Raw genomic sequence first — 21099 nt, 5'->3', positions numbered from 1 at the left:
TGGTCAAAGAAGGTGCATTGATAATGTGGCCAAACTGGTTAAGGATGAACCTGTAAATTCTTCTGCAGTGCCATTGCCAGGCAGTAAAAGGCGAATCTCCTGGTTAACTCATCTGGAGTGGTGCCCCTCAAACTAGTCACTGGTGACAAGCTAGTAGCCAGGAAAATCTAACAATGGAATCAGATGCCTTGTCTGTTTTATACCCCACTCGGGATGGGGAGAAAAGAATCTGCACAAAGCCTTGCTAAAGAGAAAGACAAAAATTGTGTTCACACCCATCTGATTCCATGCAATGCATCCTTTCAATCTGAAAGTGAAGTGAAAATTGCTGGAAATACTCAGAAGGTGTCAGTATCTGTGGAGTTGGGGAGAAACAATGATAAGGGATAAACACAGGGTTGGGAACGTTGGCAGTTTCTGTGTTTCAGAGTGAAGCAGACTTAACCTTTTTAAGCCTTTCATCAAAATGTTGTGTTTGTAAATTCTCTGGTGCATGTTAAAACAGTAAGAGATTCTACATTGTAAAGTAAAATTAGATATTTATTGGGAAGATTATTTCATGAGCTCGAACATTACTGAAAGTGCAGGTTTCATTTGGAATGGTGTTTGGGCAATGATGCACCACCCTACTCCATTGAGCAGCACTGTACTAGGACGCTTTCTGAAGTTTAAGCAGCCGGACCTTGTTTTCACGACTGTCTTCCATGTTCTTCCACCAACGTACTTCCTTTGATTTCTAGGCAGAATTATACACAAACATTCTATTAGATTTATAAGATGTGATTTCTATCCCCTAGGGAGTGACATACTTTTGTTGAATTCTTTGTCAAGACTGGGGGAGGTGTTAATCCTGGATTGGGATACACTGTGGTCAGTCAAGACTGGGTGAAAGCAAGATAAATAGAATATAGATGTTTGCAAAATACATTAAGAAATCACTCCTACATATTTTATAGATGTTATAAAACAGTATGAAAGTAAAGTCACTAGATGGTGCTGCTGGAGAGATTAAATGATACTGTTTGCTTCCGAGTTGGAAAAGATGAGCATTCCCAGAAGAAAAACATATGTACTGCAGATAACTCAAAATGTCAACAGCAGCCAGTTATGTACACATCTATCACAGCAGTGTCAGGGTGTTCAAGCACCATCATGTTGTATCCAGCTGAGTAGCAGCATGGTTGTCTCCTACCCAGACCACTGTTCGTGACTTCCAGCACTTTGATTTTTGTGTCAGGTTTCCAGCATATACAATGTTTTTCTTTTGTTTTAGTGGCATTTGTATCTCTGGTTTGGCAATTAGAAGGTACTTGCTTTGACTCTTTGCAGATTCATTAGTTATGGACACTGGAATGCAGGGGAGAAAAGAACACCTCAAAGATCTGAAAGAAATCAACTGACAAAAACAGCAGTGGACAGGAATGATATTTACAGGACCAAAGGCACAATCAAATAGATATATTTTAGGGACACTTCTTCAGAAAGAGAAATAAATAATAAAAGCAAATATTGTTCAGTGGGACTGAGGCTTGAAGAATGGCAAGTTATAAAGCCAGAAGAGCAGGGATCTATGCGCTGACTCATGTAGTTGGCAAACAATCAAGTGAAACAAGTTCATGAGAAAACTGAAGGCAGGATATTGGAAATGTTATGTTATTTTGTATAAATCTTTTGAGGTAGCAGCAAGATGAGAGTTGTAATGCAAATGGAATCTTTGACTTAATTAACAGAGGAATGGAGATCAAAAGCAAGGAGGTTGCAGTTTATAAAACAATGAGTAGGCCTCCGTAGCTGATGACTGTGTTCAATTCTGGGCACCACACTTTCGACAAGATGTCAAAGCCTTGCAGGGGATGCAGAAAATAATTACTATCAAGTTCTAAGGTTGAAGGATAATAATAATGTGGATAGACTGGAGAAGATGGACTATTCTTCTTACAGAATGGAAGGTATTAAGATGATAGGTTCAAAAACATCATACTTTGATTGAAGTCAATAAGAGGGATATGCTTCCAATATCAGATGGGTTTTTAACGACAGAACACAGATTTGAGTTGATAGGCAAGAGAACCAGAGATGACACAAGAATCTTTTTGTATCAACCTATTTGTGATCTGCAATGAACTGCCTTAAAGTGAAGTCAAGGCTCTTCGTGGATGTCAATTGAATGATCTTTGAAAGAGAATATTTTATTTTGTACAAATGTTAAATAATACCGAATCTAAAATCATTTTTTAATTCCTTCCGTCAGAGCTAAACTGCTGGATTATTATTAAAATTAGACCTATTTTGATTTTATTCTGGGTGGGACTTAACACTTCAAGAACAATTTGCCACAATACTATTACTTCTGACTTTTTTTGTTCAAGTAATTGATAATTACTAGAGAGAGTAAGGATACTGCAGCAAGTAACTTACCTTCTGACACCCCAAAGTCTATCTACAAGGCACAAATCAGGAGTGTGATGGAATACTCCCCACTTGCCTGGATGGGTGCAGCTCCAGCAACACTGAAGAAGCTTGACACCATTCAGGACAAAGCAGCCCGCTTGATTGGCACCACATTTACAAACATTCAATTCCTCCACCACCGGCGCTCAGTAGCAGCAGTGTGTACTATCTACAAGATGCACTTCAGAAATTCAAAGATCCTTAGACAGCACCTTTCAAACCCATGACTACTTCCATCTAGAAGGACAAGGACAGCAGGTACTTGGAAACACCACCACCTGCATGTTTCCCTCCAAGCCACTCACCACCCTGACTTGGAAATATATCACCATTCCTTTATAGTCGTTGGGTCAAAATCCTGCAATTCCCTCCCGACCAGCATTGCAGGTCGACCCACAGCAAGTGGACTGCAGCAATTCAAGAAGGCAGCTCACCAGCACCTTCTCAAGGATTAATGGGGATAGGCTTTCAATGCTGGCCAGCCAGCAATGCCCAATTCCCACTAATGAATAAAAAAAATGATCCTGTTGGTTTCTAAAATAATTGTTGGAAGTTTCTGAAAGAAAACACTTTCTGTTTACTAACAAAGCGTTGTACAAGGTGCATTACCCTGTCTGCAAATGAGCTTCTCATAGATCTCTCTAGGTTTTTTTGAGTGTTTATCTTTTGTATTTTGTTCAGTTTATGATGCTCCCTTCTCTTTTCTTCGAGTTTCTTTTGAAGCTCAGCCAATTGCTGATTGTTTGCCACCTGTTTGGATGCCTTAAGCTTTCTCAATTCTTCTTCTCTACATTAAAAAGAAAAACATATTTCTTTGATTATTTTTCACAGCTTTGGATTGATAGAAACCTACTATTCTCTCAGTGAATGTAAATGCAATGAACACATTTTTTTCAGTTGTATAAGAATCAAAATGTTGTTACTAATAATATTGGAAGTTACAAGTTTGAAATAACAGAAAATGCTGCAAATACATAGTTGGTTAGACTTCACATATGGGGAGAGAAAGTGAGTGAAGGTTGAAGATTGTTGACCTCTTGACAGATCATTGAACTGAAAAATTAAACTCTGTTTGTGACCCCAATGATGCTGTCTGTCCAACTCAGTATTTCAAGTATTTTCTCGTCATTTTAAACAAAATCAGCAGCTAAATGCTGAGTGTAGGAATATATATTATAGTTCATGCCCTTTCTAATGAATTCATGAGTGCAAGGAGACACTGGAATAGGGCTAAGCAAATAGGATGGGATAAAAACAAGGCAAAGAAAAATTAGGAATTTAAATAATATTGGTGATTTTTGAGAAGATTTGTAGCTCAGGTTGATGATAAGTATGTAAGTTAGCTCACTGAGCTGGAAAGTTTGTTTTCAGACATTTTGTCACCGTGACGAGGTAACATAATCAGAGTCTCCGGTGAAGTGCTGGTGGTATGTCCCACCTCTCTATTTATAGGTCTTGGTTTTTTAAGGCGGATGATTTCCGGTTCTTTTTTTCAAGAGAAGGTAGATGTGTTTATTGATGAAGTTCTGGTTAGAAAGCCATGCCTCTATTTAAATAATATTATTTGCATTATCCATCATGTGACAGTGTTGCATTGTATTTGGATATTTTTATCCCATAGAGAGAAAATAAATAATTTATCAATTTACAGTTATAACCTAAAAAACATACTCCGATCACTCATCTTTATTTGAGCACCATTTTGATAACATACCTGTTCCTGATTACTGCTTTCTTGCTCAAAGCTTCTCTATGCAGTGAGATCTGTCGTAATTTATCCAAAAGGAGCTGCTCTTTTGCTTGTTTCTCATTCAGGATCCGATCTCGTTTATCTTCCTCTGCCTTAATCTGTGCCTCCTTCAGCAGCCCCAAGCGTTCTCGTAACTCTACTATTGACATCTCGGTCAAAAGGTTATGACCAGCTGGCTGAGATTCAATGACATGATTTCCAAATGAGATATGACTACATTACATGAATGAATAGATTTACTGAGGCAAATTCATAAAAGTTAAACACTAATAGTCTTTGAACAATAGATGAAATTAGAAAATAATGAAAATACTATCTCAGTTTACCTAAGGATAAACTTGTTTTGGCATTTGCACTAAAATTACCGGGAATATTCTTGTGCACATATAATTAAATAAAGAATTCATGTTCAACTTTGCTCCATTGACAGTAACCTGAATCTGTTTGCCACTTGTTAGAGTATTTACACAATTTTTGAGTATTTACACAATTTTTGTTCATTAATTTTAATGGAGTGAAAATCAGGTGAATTCTGAAACATGCTGTTGTGTCACTCCAACAAGGTACCTCACTCCTGACAGTAAAGTTGAAGTTACTCCCATTCCTTCCACAATGGTTAGCATGGTTCTGCACAAAGTCAATCCAAATATTTCACCAATTATTTTGTTTATTGATAGACTCAAACTGAACCCTTCTGCACTCAATTCAGCATAACATTTTACTTTTTCTCCCACAATAAGAAGAAAAGCTGTTCAAGGACATGGAAGGTGGTGTTCACGCCCTAATAGTATTGAACTCGGTATTGAGTCCTGAGCACCTCCTTCCACTTCCTTTACTCATTCTCCATCCCCCACCCCAGGCCCTCTCATGACTTGGGTTGTTTTCAGCACAGCTAATTCATTTTCACCATAATCAGCTTTTATTCTCCAGTGGCTTACTATCAACCATTCTTTTGTTTGCCAACTTTCTTTCTCTTTCTCGCTTTCTGGGCTCCATTTCTACCTATCCAATCACTCCTTTTCCCTTCCAATGCCCCTGTCATCAACATAAATGCATTTTTGGCTATCATCAGTTCTGGGTCGCTGGACTTGAAATATTAACTCTTTTTCTGTCTCCACAGACGCTGCCAGACCTGCTGAATTTCTCCAGTAATTTCTGTTTTTGTGTTTACTATTTATTTAAAAAAATCAAAAATGCGAATCATGAAGGAAATATAGTTTTACACAAAGAAACAAAATTATGACTTTTCTTCATGCCTTTTAGTCATTATACAATCTATTACTCAAATTGCCATATAAGCCAGGACAGTTCTGTGATTATGCTAGGATTCTTATCCAGCAACAACTAAGTGTGTGAATAGGGGACCACAGTCTCACATGAAACTGTTTTGGACTGACTGTCTGAAACTTAGATGTTCGCCTGCAAAGGGAATTTGACTTGGTTTGTGTGATCCTATTTGCTGAAGCTCATGGGATCAAGAGGAGGGAGTGTGGACAAGTGGCCTATGGCCTAAGCAAATAGGTCCAATATATAATTGATGAAACAGTTTCTGCAAGCAAGGCCTGATGGCATGCGAAAAAAAGGCCAAGGTTGAAAGCAAACTGGAACCGGACTAGATCTGTCTTGCATATTGAACAGGTTCAAAATGAGAGAAGTTCAAGATATAGAGAAGTTGTAAAGCAATTTAATACAGCCTTTAATATTATGCAGGTTTTTTGATAAAGCAATCAGTGATAGGATACTCCCTTTGTTACAGAAATCAGTAATAATTTAATAATTGTCACAGAGGACATTTTATTTACACTAAATTGTTCAACCTTTGCCACAGAGAGATGTAGGTGGAGACCTCTTTATTTTGTGGAAGTGAAAGCTGGAGAAAATGAAAGAAAAATGGAGATAAGCCAAGCTATGGGAGAGGCAAGGGATCTGAAAGCTGTTGAGTGCTGTAAAAGTCTGATTCCAGGAGGGTTAATGCGATTAAAGAAAACAATATGTGCAGATAAATACAGAACTGTTTCTTTATTACATGGTAATTTTTTCTGTAAGTAATCACAAGGTTGATCTTCAGCTTTTGACACTTAGGACTTACTTTGGCTAAATCTATAAGTTTGTGTTTAAATGTTGGCACCATTTGCATTGCTCGGATTTCTCGGATCAGTTCCGATTTTTTTCTAATTTCTTCATTAGTCTTCTCCAAGGCCTGTTGAAGCAGTTCTTCTGTTTCCTTATTCAGCTCCTTAGCTGAAAAAAAATCAGCAGACATGTTAAGTATCAGTATTATTTTCTCAAGATCGCAGGAGAAAATTAGTAAGCACTGTAAGTTATCTTATCAGGTCTGTTAGTAAACAGAAACTATGTAATGTGCATTTTCAAAAAGGCAGTATACAAAGTAATTATGTTACATAATAGTGATTATTCAAGTGGTGAGTCATCACATTAGTACTTAGATTAAAGATGTAACAGTACATAATTCCATATTACGAACGTGCTGTCTGTTGCAGTAAGTTCTTAAGAAAAAAAATTCAGAAAGATATTTCTGAAGTAAAAAACCCATACATTGGAAATTAAGTTTAAGAAAGGTTTTCAGGATGAAGGTAATGTCTCTTACGTTGGAACGTTTCAAGGCCTATTGAATTGTTTCTCCATAACAAATCACAAAAAGAGGATTTACGCTTAGCTCTTGGCAACATAATAGGTCCTTCTGAGGTGTAAACCAGTATTTTCTAGCACAACAGACTTCAAAATGGAAATTGTTCAAATTGATGACTTTGTATTTGAGAAGCCAATTACTTCACCTAAAAAAAGCCTGAGTGTCGTCCCAAGCCCTGGACTGACCATGCTCACAGTTGTGAAGATTACTCACTAATTTGGAAGTTTTTACAAGTTGAAACTGTTAAATTGACTTTCCAGCATCTTATGGCGCAGAACTCCAAGAAGCAGTTTCTAAGGAAAACTCCCTCAAAGGGGAGTTTTGACTAAGGGATGACAAAGTAAAAAGGTATGCACAAAACTACATATCAGGCAGTTCTGTGATAATAAATCTTTCATCAACACAAATTGGCTGTAACACTATTGGGTGAATAGGGAATGCTTTTTCTAAAACATGAATTTTTAAACTGTGTTGGCCATAACAATTGCATCGCTGACACTTGAAGTGTATTTGTATTGCACAATTTTTTGTATAGTGTGGGGTTGCACAAGCACACAACTTCAGTAGCGTGTAAAGCAAAACTACCTGTACTGTTCTGTTCGAGGAAAATCACTCATAAGTTATTCTTTTGTCTTATCTGTAATTGTTTTAATCTTCGTACCTATAATTTATTATCAAAAATTTGATCTTATTTTCCCTACAAGGAGACTTCAATAATAACTTGTTTCAAAAAATGACTTAAAAAAAGCTCAGCTGTGGGTCTACTTTGACCAGTTAAGAAGGGGCCTTTACGAGTCATATTAATTCACAGTTCACTGATCACTGTGGTGGACATGCCTGGTGCTTGTGACATAATTTTGCTACCGATAAACATAGAAAATACTTGAAATACTCAATAGGTGAGGCAGCAATTTTGCCAAGTTAAATTAAATCCAAATTAAATATTAAGACTGAAGCCATGATCTTTGGGATTTGCCATAAATGCCACACTAATTAGAGCTGATTTCATCAATACTAACGGGAACTGATAACAAAATTGCAGATATATGACTTATATTAACCAAAACCTTTTAGATTCAGGAACTAGGCCTTTGAATTCTAAAGCTGTAAACACTGCAAATATTTAAGAAAGGAGGTAGCTCCAGGTAATTACAGACCTGTCAGCTTAACATCAAATATCAGAATCTTACTGGAATTTCATAGCAGTGACTAACTACTTGATCCAGTAGGATCTGACCAAATAATAGCAGAAATTTGTGCAGGGTAGGTTATGTCAAGTGTCCTTATTTTTTGAGGAGTAGAAAGGTGATTTTCAATGGTTGATTACATGCAATTGTAAAGGCATTGAATGCACAAGCATTATAATCAAAATAAGAGCATATGCAATTATTAGTGGTCTTGAGGCATAGGTTAGTAGGTTGATCATGAAATAGAAGGCAGGAATAAAAGATCCAAGTGACAAGTGGTATTTCTCAGGAACATATACTTTATATAACCAACTTAGCCAAAGGAATAAAATTTCCAAAGCTGTTATTAGACTTGAAATGTTTCTCAGTCCACAGAAGATGCAGAGTTTCTCCAGCACTTTCTGTTTTCATTCATGTTCTGTTACTGTAATCCGAGTGCTTGGCTTTTATTTAGGGAATAGAGAGTTAGATTGTTGTTTGCTGTCCCCCAATTTGAGTATGAAGTCTACAGATGGCTGTCAATTTCTGCCATGGGCCTTCATGAAACTGAACAGGCCAATTCCTAAATCCCAGGTGTTTGGATATCCAGGTTCGCACATTGGAGCAAATTAGGAGAGACATTTGGATGTACAGATGGGAGGAGCAAGTTCTGAAAACATATGAGCAAGCTAAGTGAGTCAGAATAGTTAAGGGTGCACTTTCAGCTCCCTTGGTGACAGCTGATTAAGAAAATTGATTTTTGAAAGTATTGTATAAAACAGTGTTATCAGCCTGGCAGTCCTCATTGGGAAATTATGGGCACATTCCAGGATCTTCCAGGAGTGCTCTTTTAAGACACTTTCTTGAAAAAAAATCTTGAACTCCTTGTGGTTAGCTTTACCTTTTTCATAATACCAAATTCCTATGCTGTACATTTTTTAACCACCGCTTCTTCTACCTTTCAGAGTCACTTGCTAAATTTCTATCTTCTTTTCCCTGCTCTGAATTTGCCGTAGGTTCCTATCCCCCTCCTACTCTTGTTTAAACCCTTCGTAACAGCACTAGCAAATCTCCCTGCAAGAATATTTCTCCTGGTTTGGTTCAGGTGTGCACCATCTGCCTTGTACAGGTCTAACCTTCTCCAGAAGTGGTCTCAATGGTCCCTCTTTCCTGTACCAGCTTTTCAGCTACATGTTGAATCAGTCATTTCTCCGATTTCTATGCACACCAGCACATAGGACTGCAAGTAACAGAAAGTTACTGTTTCGGGGTCCTGCCTTTCAATTTCCTACCTAGCTCCTTTAAATTTGCTTTCAGAATCTCATCTCAATTTCTACTTAAGTCAGTACCAATAAATGGCCCATGATTTCTGCTGATTACACAACATAACACTTGTAATACTGAGGATTATACTCCATTAGCCTTGATGAGAGGCCTGTACAATGCAAGAGTTATGGTGAATATTGGCCGCATGAGTGAGATGTAGCAGAGAGAAGATGGTGGTATTTACCCCTGCAGGATGCAGAAAATCACCGACCCTCTGCCTGCACCGCTGAGTGTCCTGAACAGCCCTGACTTGGGCTCCATTTTGAGTCCATGCTGGCTTGATCTGGTGGTGTGGCCTCCTGTGACAATCCACAGGAGAAAAGACAACCCTCTTCTCGAACAGCCTGTCCAGCAAGACTCCAGGACGCTGACCGCAAGGACATAGAGCTTTCCTGTCCAGTAAGTCATGTTCTCAATGAAAAAAAAATCACCACAGTGCAAAGAGCAGGCCCTAGCATACAGTATCGAAAGTGATCTGTGGATCCATTTCAAATGTGGTACTAGTGGCATGAATATCAAAATGGTCCAGCAGTGCTGAGCACCTCCAGCCATGTGATTTCCTGAGAAAGGTGCCTATGACCCTGGTTATAATAAGGTAAAGAGCAGAACATTGCATGACAAAAGTTGCTATGAACTATGGCAGACCAGGTAGCATAAATCTCACTTGACATAATTCCAACCTATGTTCCAGCACATTTGCGAATTACCGCTGCTCTTTGGTGTACAAAAGTCCCTTGAAAAGCCTTGAAAGGGAGTATGAATTTTAAAAAGGGGGAAACCCATAGCATTCCACACAGTGGATTTTTTTTACACCACATACCCATCTTCTGTTTATCTTCTTGCATTTTCAGTTTTTGCTGCTTTGTGTTGTGACGCCCTTTTGTCACCCGCTCCACCAGTTCTTTTGCCTCCTTCTCTTCCTGAAGTCGCTTCTCTGCATGTTTCTGCATCATTTTTGCTACCTGAAATGACAGATGGTTCAGTTATATAAAAGACCTGAAGCAAAAACAGAAATTGCTGGAAAAGCTCAGTAGATCTGGCAGCATCTGTGGAGAGAATGCAGAATTAACGTTTCAGGTCTAGTGACTCTTCACCAAAACTGATTTGAGTAAGCTCAGTTTCATTTGTTCAAATCAGCAGATTTGAGAAAAGGATTTGTGTTACATGAGATGTGCAGAGTCATAGCATTTTGCAAGATCATTTTTGTGGCACTTGGAACTATTGGAGTTTATAAATTACTCTTGTGTTACAGACAAATATAGAGGAATTCCAGTTTATCCGTGCTGGTCACTTAATTAAGAAATCAGATCAGACAGATTCAGAGACTGAAGCATATTGAAATATTTTAGTCATAATTGAGTATACTGACTTAAAGTTACTGACAGGAGTTGTTGAGAGAGGGACAGAGGTTAGAATTTTCCCTTCCTGAGAAATAGCAGTCAACTGGAGATCCCTGACACTTGACAACCACCAGGGTATCTGATCAGCACAAGATCTGGTGGGCTTTCAGGTTTGTGGTGAAGAGGGTTGTGCTGTAGTTTAATAATTGTTAGTTGTTGTCTTATTTGCAAGATAAAGCTGTGACAAAATGTGTCTCTCTTCTGCAATAAAAAAAGAAAACTCTGTGATGGAGTGTAGGGAATGAAAGATGAAATAAGAGACATAATTGTCATGATGAAAGAAGATAATAATACAAGTAAAGAAACATAAAGGTTGAGAGGAGGTGTAAATGGACAAAAGTCCACACATGACCAACAGCTGCTGTCTATGCACAAAAAAACACACTAGAAGAGAGAAAAAGTATGGGGCAGAGGTTACTATATGAAATTGTCAGTCTGAATGACGAGCCAAGATTTTTTATTTCTTTTTATTGTGTTTTGTTACAAATATCCATAAAGCTCTAAAATGGTAGTAGATTAACATGTTGCAACAATGTAACTCCATACCTCCTCTTTCTGCAGAGCTGCATTCCTCTTGTTCTCCTCAATTCTTGCTTCCCGTGCCAGGATTGCATCTTCCAAGAGAATCTTGCCTTCAAGACAACGACGTTGTGCATCTGTCAATTGTTGTTCCATGAACTCAATGTCCTTTTTCCTCAGCATTTCTTGAAATTTGGAAGGATCATAACCTCCTTCAATTAGATTATCAATTCTGGAACGGTCACATTAGAAACAGTTGTTAAGGTTTTGATGGTCATCCTTTTTAATATTAGGAATTGGCTTCATTCTACAGTATGTTTTTTTTTAATGATGAGTGATCTTCTCCAGCAATACCACTGTTCTATTTGGATCACATGGTTTAACTACCAAAGCTGGTGTTGACTAACCTACTTCTAGAAAGCCTCACTGAAGAACTATAGACATTTACAGTTATATTCCTGGTGATTTTTTTTTTGTTTCGATTTCTTCATTGTTTGACAGCGTTGGCACTTGTCCACTATTATTAAAACATATGTTAGCATCCTTCAGTATCATTTCCCTTCATATTTCCAGAACCACCTCAAGAAAGTGCTTGACTATGCTTGAGATATTTTTCTCAGTGTTAATGGCATTATGTAACTGTTCATGGTTATTGTTATTTGTTACTGAAACTAATCTTCAAGGAATCTTCTGTCAGCCAGTTGGTGTTGACAAATTCAAAGGTTGCAAAGGTCAAATTATTAGGTTAATCATAGAAATATCTGCACAGTAGGTTAATTGGAGAAAGGAGGACTGCAGATGCTGGAGAGTCGAAAAGGGTGGTGCTGAAAAAGGACAGGTCAGGCAACATCCAAGGAGATGAATAGGAGAGATGAATAGGAGGATGGGGGTGGGAGTGGGGCTGTGGGGAAGGGAGGTGGGAAGGCGATAGGTGGATGTGGGTGAGGGACAATTGTGATAGGTCGGTGAGGAGGGTGGAGTGGAAAAGAGGGAAGGAAGATGGACAGGTGGGACAGATCAAGAGGGCAGCCCCACCCCTCCTATTTATCTCTCATCCTCCATCCCCCTCCACATTCCTGATGAAGGGCTTATGCCCGAAACATCAATTCTCCTGTTCCTCGGATGCTGCCTGATCTGCCATGCTGTTCCAGCAACACCTTTTCGACAGTAGATTATTTGGCCAGTTGTGCCAATTCATTTCAAAATATGCCTAATAAATTTGTCTCCACCACCCTTTAAGTTAATGCATTGCAGATCACAACAACTCACTGTGTAAAAATGTATTTTGCCTCTTGTGCCAGTTGTCTTACATCTGTGTCTATGGGGTGGGGTAGTTCTATGCCATTGAAAACAATTCTCAATTTATTCAATTAATATAATTCATGATTTTCAACAAATTAATCAATTCTCTTCAACCTACACCACTCGAAGGAGAACTACTGCCAATTGTGCAGTCTCTTGACATAACTTGCTTTGGAAAAACAGGTTTAAGTACTGTTCTGCTCTAACAATGACAATCTATTCTGATGCATTATTGTCATCATTATTTCAACATTCCAGTGAAGCCTAATGCAAACCTAACTAACAGAGGATACAGTGGTCTAGTGGTAATGTCATTGGCTAATAATGTTTGGGGAGACATGGTTCAAATCCCACCAATTTGAATTGGTGAATCTCTCCCCCATAAAAATCCGAGAATAATAAATCTACCCTAATTTCAATTGTTGTTAAAAACAACACAGTTCACTGACCTTTACGGAAGGAGATCTGCCAACATACAATATGTCTGACTCTTCACTGCCCTCTGATTAAGGATGGATAATAAATGCTGGCTATCCAGCAAAGCCCATATCCCATGAGTGAATAAAAACTTATCTTATCTCTTGATATGGTACTGCACAGCCCCTGGACCCAACATTTGACCTCAGCATCTTCAAATCATGTAATCTGTCCTCCATTTTAATTTCCAACTCCACAAAATGTCAGTCCATGTCTTTTTTTTCATGATTTGCTTTCAGGGAGAGCTATCCTTTAATCTGATATTAAGAGGGTGTCATCAGCAGTGCTGTCAAGCAGCAGCTGCTCAGCAATAATGATCACTGTTGCCCACTTTGGGTTCTACAGGTCATTCAGCTCCTGACTTCATACAGCCTTGGTTTAAACATGGACAAAACAGCTGAATTCCAGGGGTGAAGTGAGAGTAACAGCCCTTGACATCAAGGCTGCATTCAATCAACTGTGGCATTCAGGTGCCTAAACAAAATTGGATTCAATGGAAATCAAGGTGGGGGTGGAAACTCTCCCCTGGAATTATACCAGGCAGATAGAAAGATGGTTATGGTTGCTATCATCTCAATTGCAGGACATCTTTGCAGGAGTTTTTCAGAGCATGGCATGGTGGTTCAGAGATTAACACATGCCTCTCAGCGCCAGGGATCCAAGTTTGATTCCAGCCTTAGGTGTCTAGCTGTTTGGAGCTTGCATGTTCTCCCATTTCTGTAGGTTAGGTGGATTGGCCATATTGAATTGTCCTGTAATGTCCAGGGACATGCAGGCTAAGTGGATTAGCCATAGTAAATAGGGGGTTACAGGAATAAGATGTAGGATTGGTGCAGGCTCAATAGGCTGAATAGCCTCTGTTTGCACTGTAAGGTTTCTATGATTGGAGAGTAGTGTCCTAGGCCTAACCATCTTCAGCTGCTTTGTCAATGACCTTTCCTCTAACGTAAAGTCAGAAGTGGAGATGTTCGCTGATGGTTGCTCAATGATCAGCACCATTCGTGACTCCTTCATGAGTCCATGCTCAAAGCAACAAGATCTGGACAATATCCAGGCTTGGGCTGACCAGTGGCAATTAACATTCGCATTACAGAAGTGCCAGGCTACTACCAGCTCCTCTAAGAGTCAATCTAACCACTGCCATTTAAGATTCAATGATGTTACCAACATTGAATACCCCTCTATCAACATACTGGGCTACCATTGAGCAGAAACTCAACTGGACTCACCACATAAACACAGTGGCTACAAGAACAGGTCAAGGGCTAGGAATATTGTGATGTGTAACTCACCACCTGACTCCTCAAAGCCTGTCCACCATCTACAAGGCACGAGTCAAGTGTGTGAGGAAATAATTCCCATTTCCCCGGATGGATGTAGCTTCATTGATGCTGGGTCAACATCCTGGAATTCCCTTCCTAAGGGCATTGTGAGTCAATGTATAGTACATGGATTGAATCAGACTGGAAAATGGCAAATAGAACTCTTCAAGAAGTGAGAAAGACAGAAAACTATGGGCCAAATGATGTTTGTCATGGGGAAAGTGTTAGAATCAGTCATTAGAAATCAGCAAAGAGAAGAAGAGTGCATTTCCTGGTATCAGAAATAAGATGAGAGTGAATTGACTCCTCAATTTTGTACAGGTTTTCTCAGCAACAAACACATATCTTAAGTTCTGTTAGAATGAATGTTGGCAGCTGAGGAGCAGCAAACATGTCCTGATTGCCAAATGTCCAGATCAAGGTATTTCACAGCTGTTAGGGAGTATGGAAGTGGGATGTCAGTCGTGGACTGACAGGACAACTTTGAGAAAGAAGATCCACTGTTCTTCTTTCAAATAGCACACATTTGCTGTGTTGAAAGGCTATCCAAAGAAGGGTCAGGACCACAAATGAGGTTTGTGCAATTTTGGGTTTGTGAACTCCAAAGGAGCAACAGTTGAATCCCTGCTTCCTCCTACTTGACTCAATTTTCTCCCCCTATCCTATTGCACACCAATGACAGTTTGCAAGCCTCTCAACAGAGTGACAGTTGGAACAAGTTTTGGAAGCAAATCTGCTCAGTGACAATAGCAAGTGAACTGTTCTTTTGCAAGCAAAACAAATAACTGAAAAAACTCAGCAGGTTTGGCTGCATCTGTGGAGAGAAATCAGAGTTAACACTTTGGGTCCAAATAACTCTTCTCAATTCCACATCTCTTCCAGGTATGTCCACTTTGAAGAAGTTCTGCTCCTTTCTCAAAGATTTCTGTTAACAAGGGTATTGGATCTGAAACATTAACTCTGTTTTTTTTTCTCCACAGATGCTGCCAGACCTGCAGTTTTGGGTTGAGTGACCTTTCCTCAAAACTCCAGTTCTCTCCACAGATGCTACCAGACCTGCTGAGTTTTTCCAGCAATTTCTGTTTTTGTTTCTAATTTACAGCATCTGCAGTTCTTTTGGTTTGAAGTTAGCAAGTGATTGGTTGGGAACATTGGAACTGCCAGATGGGAAAAGAGTAAGATCCATCAATTCTTTCTTCCCACAACTGGGTAGTCACATGATATAATAATATAATAATCTTTAATGAGTTGCAACAATCCAGCCTCGTCATTGCATTACAGAGCTTTCAGCTGTGATTGGACACATTCTGAATGTCTTGTCTCCAGCTACCCTGTCAACACTGTACCCAAAATGCAGCAGCTTGACAGTTAGCTTCAACAGGGTGGAAGGTGAGCCAGAGCCACTTTTACCAGAGGGAGTAAATTAAAACCATCCCCGTGTTCTGTTTGTGTCTAAGTGCCATCTTATCAAACTGACTGAGATTTAGTTGGACAGTGTCATTACTTTTGATGGCAACTTTGAAACCTCTCAAATTGGAACTGTGCCACACAAACAGGTTCAGTGCTGAGTTTGCTGATTTTCCAACCAAGTATTTTGCAGAGCTGAAATTGTCCTTGGCTGTCCTAATTTCCGAGGCTGAAACAAAACGTCTGCATTTCGACTCCTGACTGCAGTCAAATGACAAGGATTGAAAACCTTGGTTTAGCATACTTTTGAGAGGTTTAATCACATGGCCTCCTGTCTTCAACAACTCCATCTTCCTCTTCGATAGCTAAAGTCTGTTCTCCAAAAATACAAGGTGCTGCAAATTACATAAATTGTTACAAATTTTTTAATGAACATTGACTGGGATATTTCATTTCTCTTGAGTGTGTGGGGAGTGGGCATCTTCAAGAGTGTTAGACCTCCTGCCCCTACCAGCAGGAAATTCCACCAGACCCAGTACCACTCCGCCAGTTAAGTGAAGACCCCAGAGGCTGACTGGCCAATCAGATCCCAGGACAGCAATGTCGTACACCACCTGAAGCTGCTGGCGAATCAGATACAGGTAGCTACTGGTAGGTTGTGTTCAGATGGAATATCAGCTATGATAATTTTGAATGATACCAAGTTATAGTTCAACAGGTTTATTTCAAATCACAAGCTTTAAGAGCACTGCTACTGTCTTGTTTCGCCTGACGAAGGAGCATTGCTCCTAAAGTGTGTGATTTTAAATAAACCTGTGAGATGATAACCTGGTGTCATGTGACTTCTGACTTTGTCCATCCCAGTATAACACCAGCACCTCCACATCAGAATTTTGAATGGCAGAGTTGGCTCCAAGGCTTAGTCCTGCTCCTAGTTTTGATGTTTCTACATCATAAAAGCTCACCTGGTTCACAAATGACCTTTAGGGATGGAAAATGCATCCTGCCAAGCTATTTGGTTCAAGGACAATTAAGGATCGGCAGCAAATGCTGGCCTTGTCAATAATGCCCACCAGCTGTGAACAAATATAGAACAATACAGCACAGGACAGGCCCTTCGGCCCACGATAACAAACAAAAACTGAAGAGACAGTGAAGGTGCTGTACCTTTCCAGTTCTTTCTTCACTCTCCGTTCATAGAGAACATTCTCCCTCAGGATGGCTGCGGTGTTCAATTTTATTGGAAGATTTTCCATCTATTTGATGGGACAAAAAGGATGTGCTGTTCAATTCACTCATTCCTGCTTCATTGTGATTAAAATTTACCAGGTGCATATCATGGCTACAACAGCATTCCTGACTGACAAACATCACCTTCATTGAAAGAGATAAAGTGGTCTGGTTAGCTGCAAATCCAGGCATGAAAACAAAGTGAAAAATATAAGGTTCAAGTTAATAATTTGATCAAAGTTATCTTATGTGGGCCAAATCTTGATGAAGCAGAGCATCTCATAAACTTCCTCCTGCATCCTTCAGCTTGATTTTTTTTTAATATACCTTAACTTTGCTGCAAATGCTGACTGATAATAGCATAGCCAAGGCAATGGGGCATCTCAGACCTCATTGAATGATTGGACCTGTAGTGTACCTCCTGAACCAAGTAAAGAAAAGGATACAGAAAGAAACAGAAATGACAGAGAGATTGGTTGAATAGTGTGGGATGATAACCAGTAACCAAGCACCAGAGGAGAAAGAAAGAGAGGGGGAAAGAAAAGTTGGATTAAGAGAGAGAAAGAGAAAAGAGGCAGGAAAAAAATAGTTAGAAATGTCAATACAAAACTTCTTAAAATCTATAACAACCGTATGTTGGAATAAGACTTGACAGTTTATACTGAATCCTTTGAGATTGCATCCCAACTTTATTCAGCTCATTTAACTGGAAAATAATGTGCAAATCCAACAGATTTTTAAATTTCTCAGGGAAGGTAAGGATGCAATGGCAAACCAAGTGGAGGAGTGATGTAAATCAACAGGTAAAGACTGGAAATTTATAATTTGTGGCACATCTCTTCAGGAGGATTTGCATACTAACAGCATTTCAATTGTTAACACACCATTATATGCCCATGAGGATTTGATTCAGTAATATATTAACATTTTATAACTATCCTCCCAAGTCACTGATAACATTATCATCTCAAAAACCATTTTTGATACCTGCTATTATTATTTCAAATGTATATCTCTCTATTTAACACAGAGATTCTTATCAAAGTTTTGGTTTAATTTAAGCAGTGGTAGTGTGGGTATCAATATCAATCCAGATGCCAAATTCCAGTGTGACCAACAACAGGTCTGATATATCATCATCTATGAAGTTAACTCACACTTGCAAATTCAAGGCTGTTACAAGTTTTTATGGTTTAGTGAGAGATGATCTGCAATTAGTAGGCAGGAAATGTTACATTCATTTCTTAACTATGCACAACTATGGGTTTCCTGTAACATTGAGCATAGATAATCAAATAATACCTTTCTGTCTCTTTCACCTACATGTGTGGGAGGGATGAGGCGAGCTGAAGGCTGATTGTGGGCGGGTTGTTGGTGTTTGAAGTGCAGTGCAGCTGGCTGGAGCCTTCCTGCCTCTACAAGAAGCTTGGAAATGAGAAATCCTAATGGTGGTGACCGAAACTGCCCCCCGCCCCACTCCTCAAGCAACAGCACCCTGAGCTAAACAGATTTGATGCTGACTCCTGTTCCAGTCTTGACAAAGACAAGCAAACCTTTTAAAAATAACTTTAATCCAAGTTATTTACTAAAAGAACAAAGCCATCATGGTTGGTCACCTCGTGCAGAGGAGGGTGGGAAGAGGGGAATACTTCCAGTGGGTGTTGCTAAGGTGGCTATTAATAGTTGTAGGTACTGTGCTGTGTACAAGGTCATTGACTTGACTGTCTGCCTCTCCTTTGTGGTTATGATTGTGTGTGTGTGTGTCCCTGGAGAAGGAGCATGTGGCTCCCCATGGTAAGCTTGAGGCTTTCTGAGGAAGCCACAAGGATGGTGTGCATCATTTCCTCCAAAACAGTATTTTGATTCAAACCTTTTAAGTTTCCTGTGAATTTGTTTTATGGTAGTACAGTGTCCCCTTTCGGGCTTTTAAAATAATTAGTTAATTAGGTTAACATGATTGACTTTTTTAAAAAAGATTTTATTATAGAGTCATCCAGTTGTTTATTCTGTGGTGCTGTGGAGTCCCTGGATGATGTACCTAATGGTTGTGGATGTTTGCACCTCTTTTTAGTTACTTGAAACATCTTTTGTTGTGCTTTTGGTGATACTTCAGTCCTATGCTCCTGGTCTTGGTGCATCTAGTACAGAGGGTTATGGGCAACTTGGAGAACATTCTTGTGGGTCTAATTCTAAGCCTGGTCTATTGGCTATTCACAAGTCTGGGCAGAGGGCAGTGGAGGGGGTCATAGCTGCCAACTGTCTGCCCCTATTCAGCGGCTACTTTTGTGTCCTTATAAAGGGAGCACATGGTCTCCACTAAACACTCAATGCTTTTAGACAGAGGTGGGCACCACAGCTTTGATATTCTCCCTCAACTTTGATATTCCATTGCCCTCGGCAAGCTTTGCATGTAAATTAGGTAATTGAAAGTATGGGTGATTTAGTGGTCGTCCAAAATAGATTAAAAATAGCAAGGGTGATTTGGCAGTGGGAAGAAAAATCAGTCATGTGTAATGTCTCTTTTGGATACGAAGAAGAGAAATAGCTAAAGAGTCATAAGGGCTCTTGTGTCAGAGTGGTAGTGCTCCTATCTCGAGAAAACAAGGCCAAAATTCAAGTCCGACTTGCTCCAATGATTTTGCAATATTATCTCTGAATAGGTTGATTAAAAAATTATCTTCAGATTACTCCTGCTCAGTACTGGGCTGATTATTGCTCTGTTTGATGCTTGAACATTAGAACTCGAAGCAGGAGCAGGCCATTCAGCTCCTTGAACCTCGTCCACTATTGAATAAGATCACAGCTGATCTCATCATAGTCTTAATTCTATTTTCCTATTCTCTATAATCCTCCAACCCATTAAAACTTAAAAATCTGTCTATCCCCTCCTTAAATTCACTCAGTGTCCCAGCATCCAGCACACTGCGGGAGTGAATTCCAATGATTCATGACTCTTTGAGAGAAGTAATTCCTCCTCATCTCAGTTTTAAATCTGCTACCCCCTCATCCCAAAACTATGACCTCTCATTCTAGTTTCCCACATGAGGAAATTTCCTTTCTATGTCTACCTTTTCAATCCCCTTTTGCATCTCACATTCAGCAATTAGATCCCCCCTCAATCTTCTAAAACTATAGGGAGTATAGGCCTAAACTGCCTAGTCTCTCTTTCTCAGACAAACCCCTGATCTCTGGAATCATCTAGTGAATCTCTTCTGAACTGCCTCCAATGCAACTAAATCCCTTCTTAAATAAGAGGGCCAAAACTGTACGCAATCCTCCAGCTGCAGTCTTACTAATGCCTTGGACAGTTGCAGCAACACTTCTCTACTTTCATACTCTATGCTTTAGCAATCAATGCCAAAGTTCATTTGCCCGCCTTATTACCTGCTGTACCTGCATCCCAGTTTTCTGAAATTCATGCACAAGGACATCCAGATCCCACTGCACTGAAGCAAGCACTCTGAAATTTTCTTCCATTTAGATAAAAAGTTGTTTTTCCATTCTTCTGTTCAAAATGGATAATGTCTCATTTATCCAGATTAAACTACATCTGCCAGATTTTGACCCATTTGCCTAATTTATCCATATCTATTGTAAATATCTTATTTCGTTATTGTAACTTAGTTTCCCACCTGATTTAGTGTCATCTGCAAATTTGGCTACAGTATATTCTATCCTGCATGAACACAGATTTCAATCTCAACTGACTCTCTGCACATTTATTTTAACCAACTTGTTTAGATACAGTATGTCACAAACTGTGTGCAGGTGGAATTTTAATCCCATCCTCCTGGCTCAGAGATAGGGACACTGCCACAAGAGCTCTTATTAATCCACAGTAAATATTTTTCTAATCAACCTGTTAAGAGATGTTATTATACCCTGTGGAGCACGTGAGACCTGAACCTGTGTCTTCTAGCCTAGAACTACTGACTCTTTATAAATATTTTCAACCGTATGCAGATTGATAAACCCACCCCTCACCCCTGTGAAATTTGGGTGTTGACAGGTTAGAGTTGGTTCATATTGCCCGCTAAACCCTCTACCTGCTCCCAGTCCAATGAACTCAGCTGTATATCAGAAACAAAATTGCTGGAAA

At 39.3% G+C, this 21099-nt stretch overlaps 1 protein-coding gene across 5 annotated transcripts in view; it reads right to left on the bottom strand.

Annotated features, from left to right (window-relative positions):
• Positions 1-550: 550 nt before the first annotated feature.
• The window catches only part of cfap99 (cilia and flagella associated protein 99), a 193151-nt gene continuing 172602 nt past the window's right edge, over positions 551-21099 (bottom strand). For all 5 annotated transcript variants that reach the window (XM_072593827.1, XM_072593819.1, XM_072593847.1 and 2 more), the window contains 7 exons: positions 16938-17026; positions 11290-11494; positions 10164-10305; positions 6291-6442; positions 4166-4377; positions 3061-3238; positions 551-736 (listed from right to left, as the gene is read on the bottom strand). In XM_072593827.1, coding sequence (XP_072449928.1) covers positions 650-736; positions 3061-3238; positions 4166-4377; positions 6291-6442; positions 10164-10305; positions 11290-11494; positions 16938-17026 — 1065 coding nt within the window. In that variant the 3' untranslated portion in view covers positions 551-649. The remainder of the gene's footprint in view (positions 737-3060; positions 3239-4165; positions 4378-6290; positions 6443-10163; positions 10306-11289; positions 11495-16937; positions 17027-21099) is intronic.

This window comes from Chiloscyllium punctatum, chromosome 2, assembly GCF_047496795.1.
Source record: "Chiloscyllium punctatum isolate Juve2018m chromosome 2, sChiPun1.3, whole genome shotgun sequence".
Lineage (NCBI taxonomy): Eukaryota > Metazoa > Chordata > Chondrichthyes > Orectolobiformes > Hemiscylliidae > Chiloscyllium > Chiloscyllium punctatum.
The sequence above is the reverse complement of the archived record's forward strand: the minus strand, read 5'-3'. Positions and strand labels throughout refer to the sequence as shown.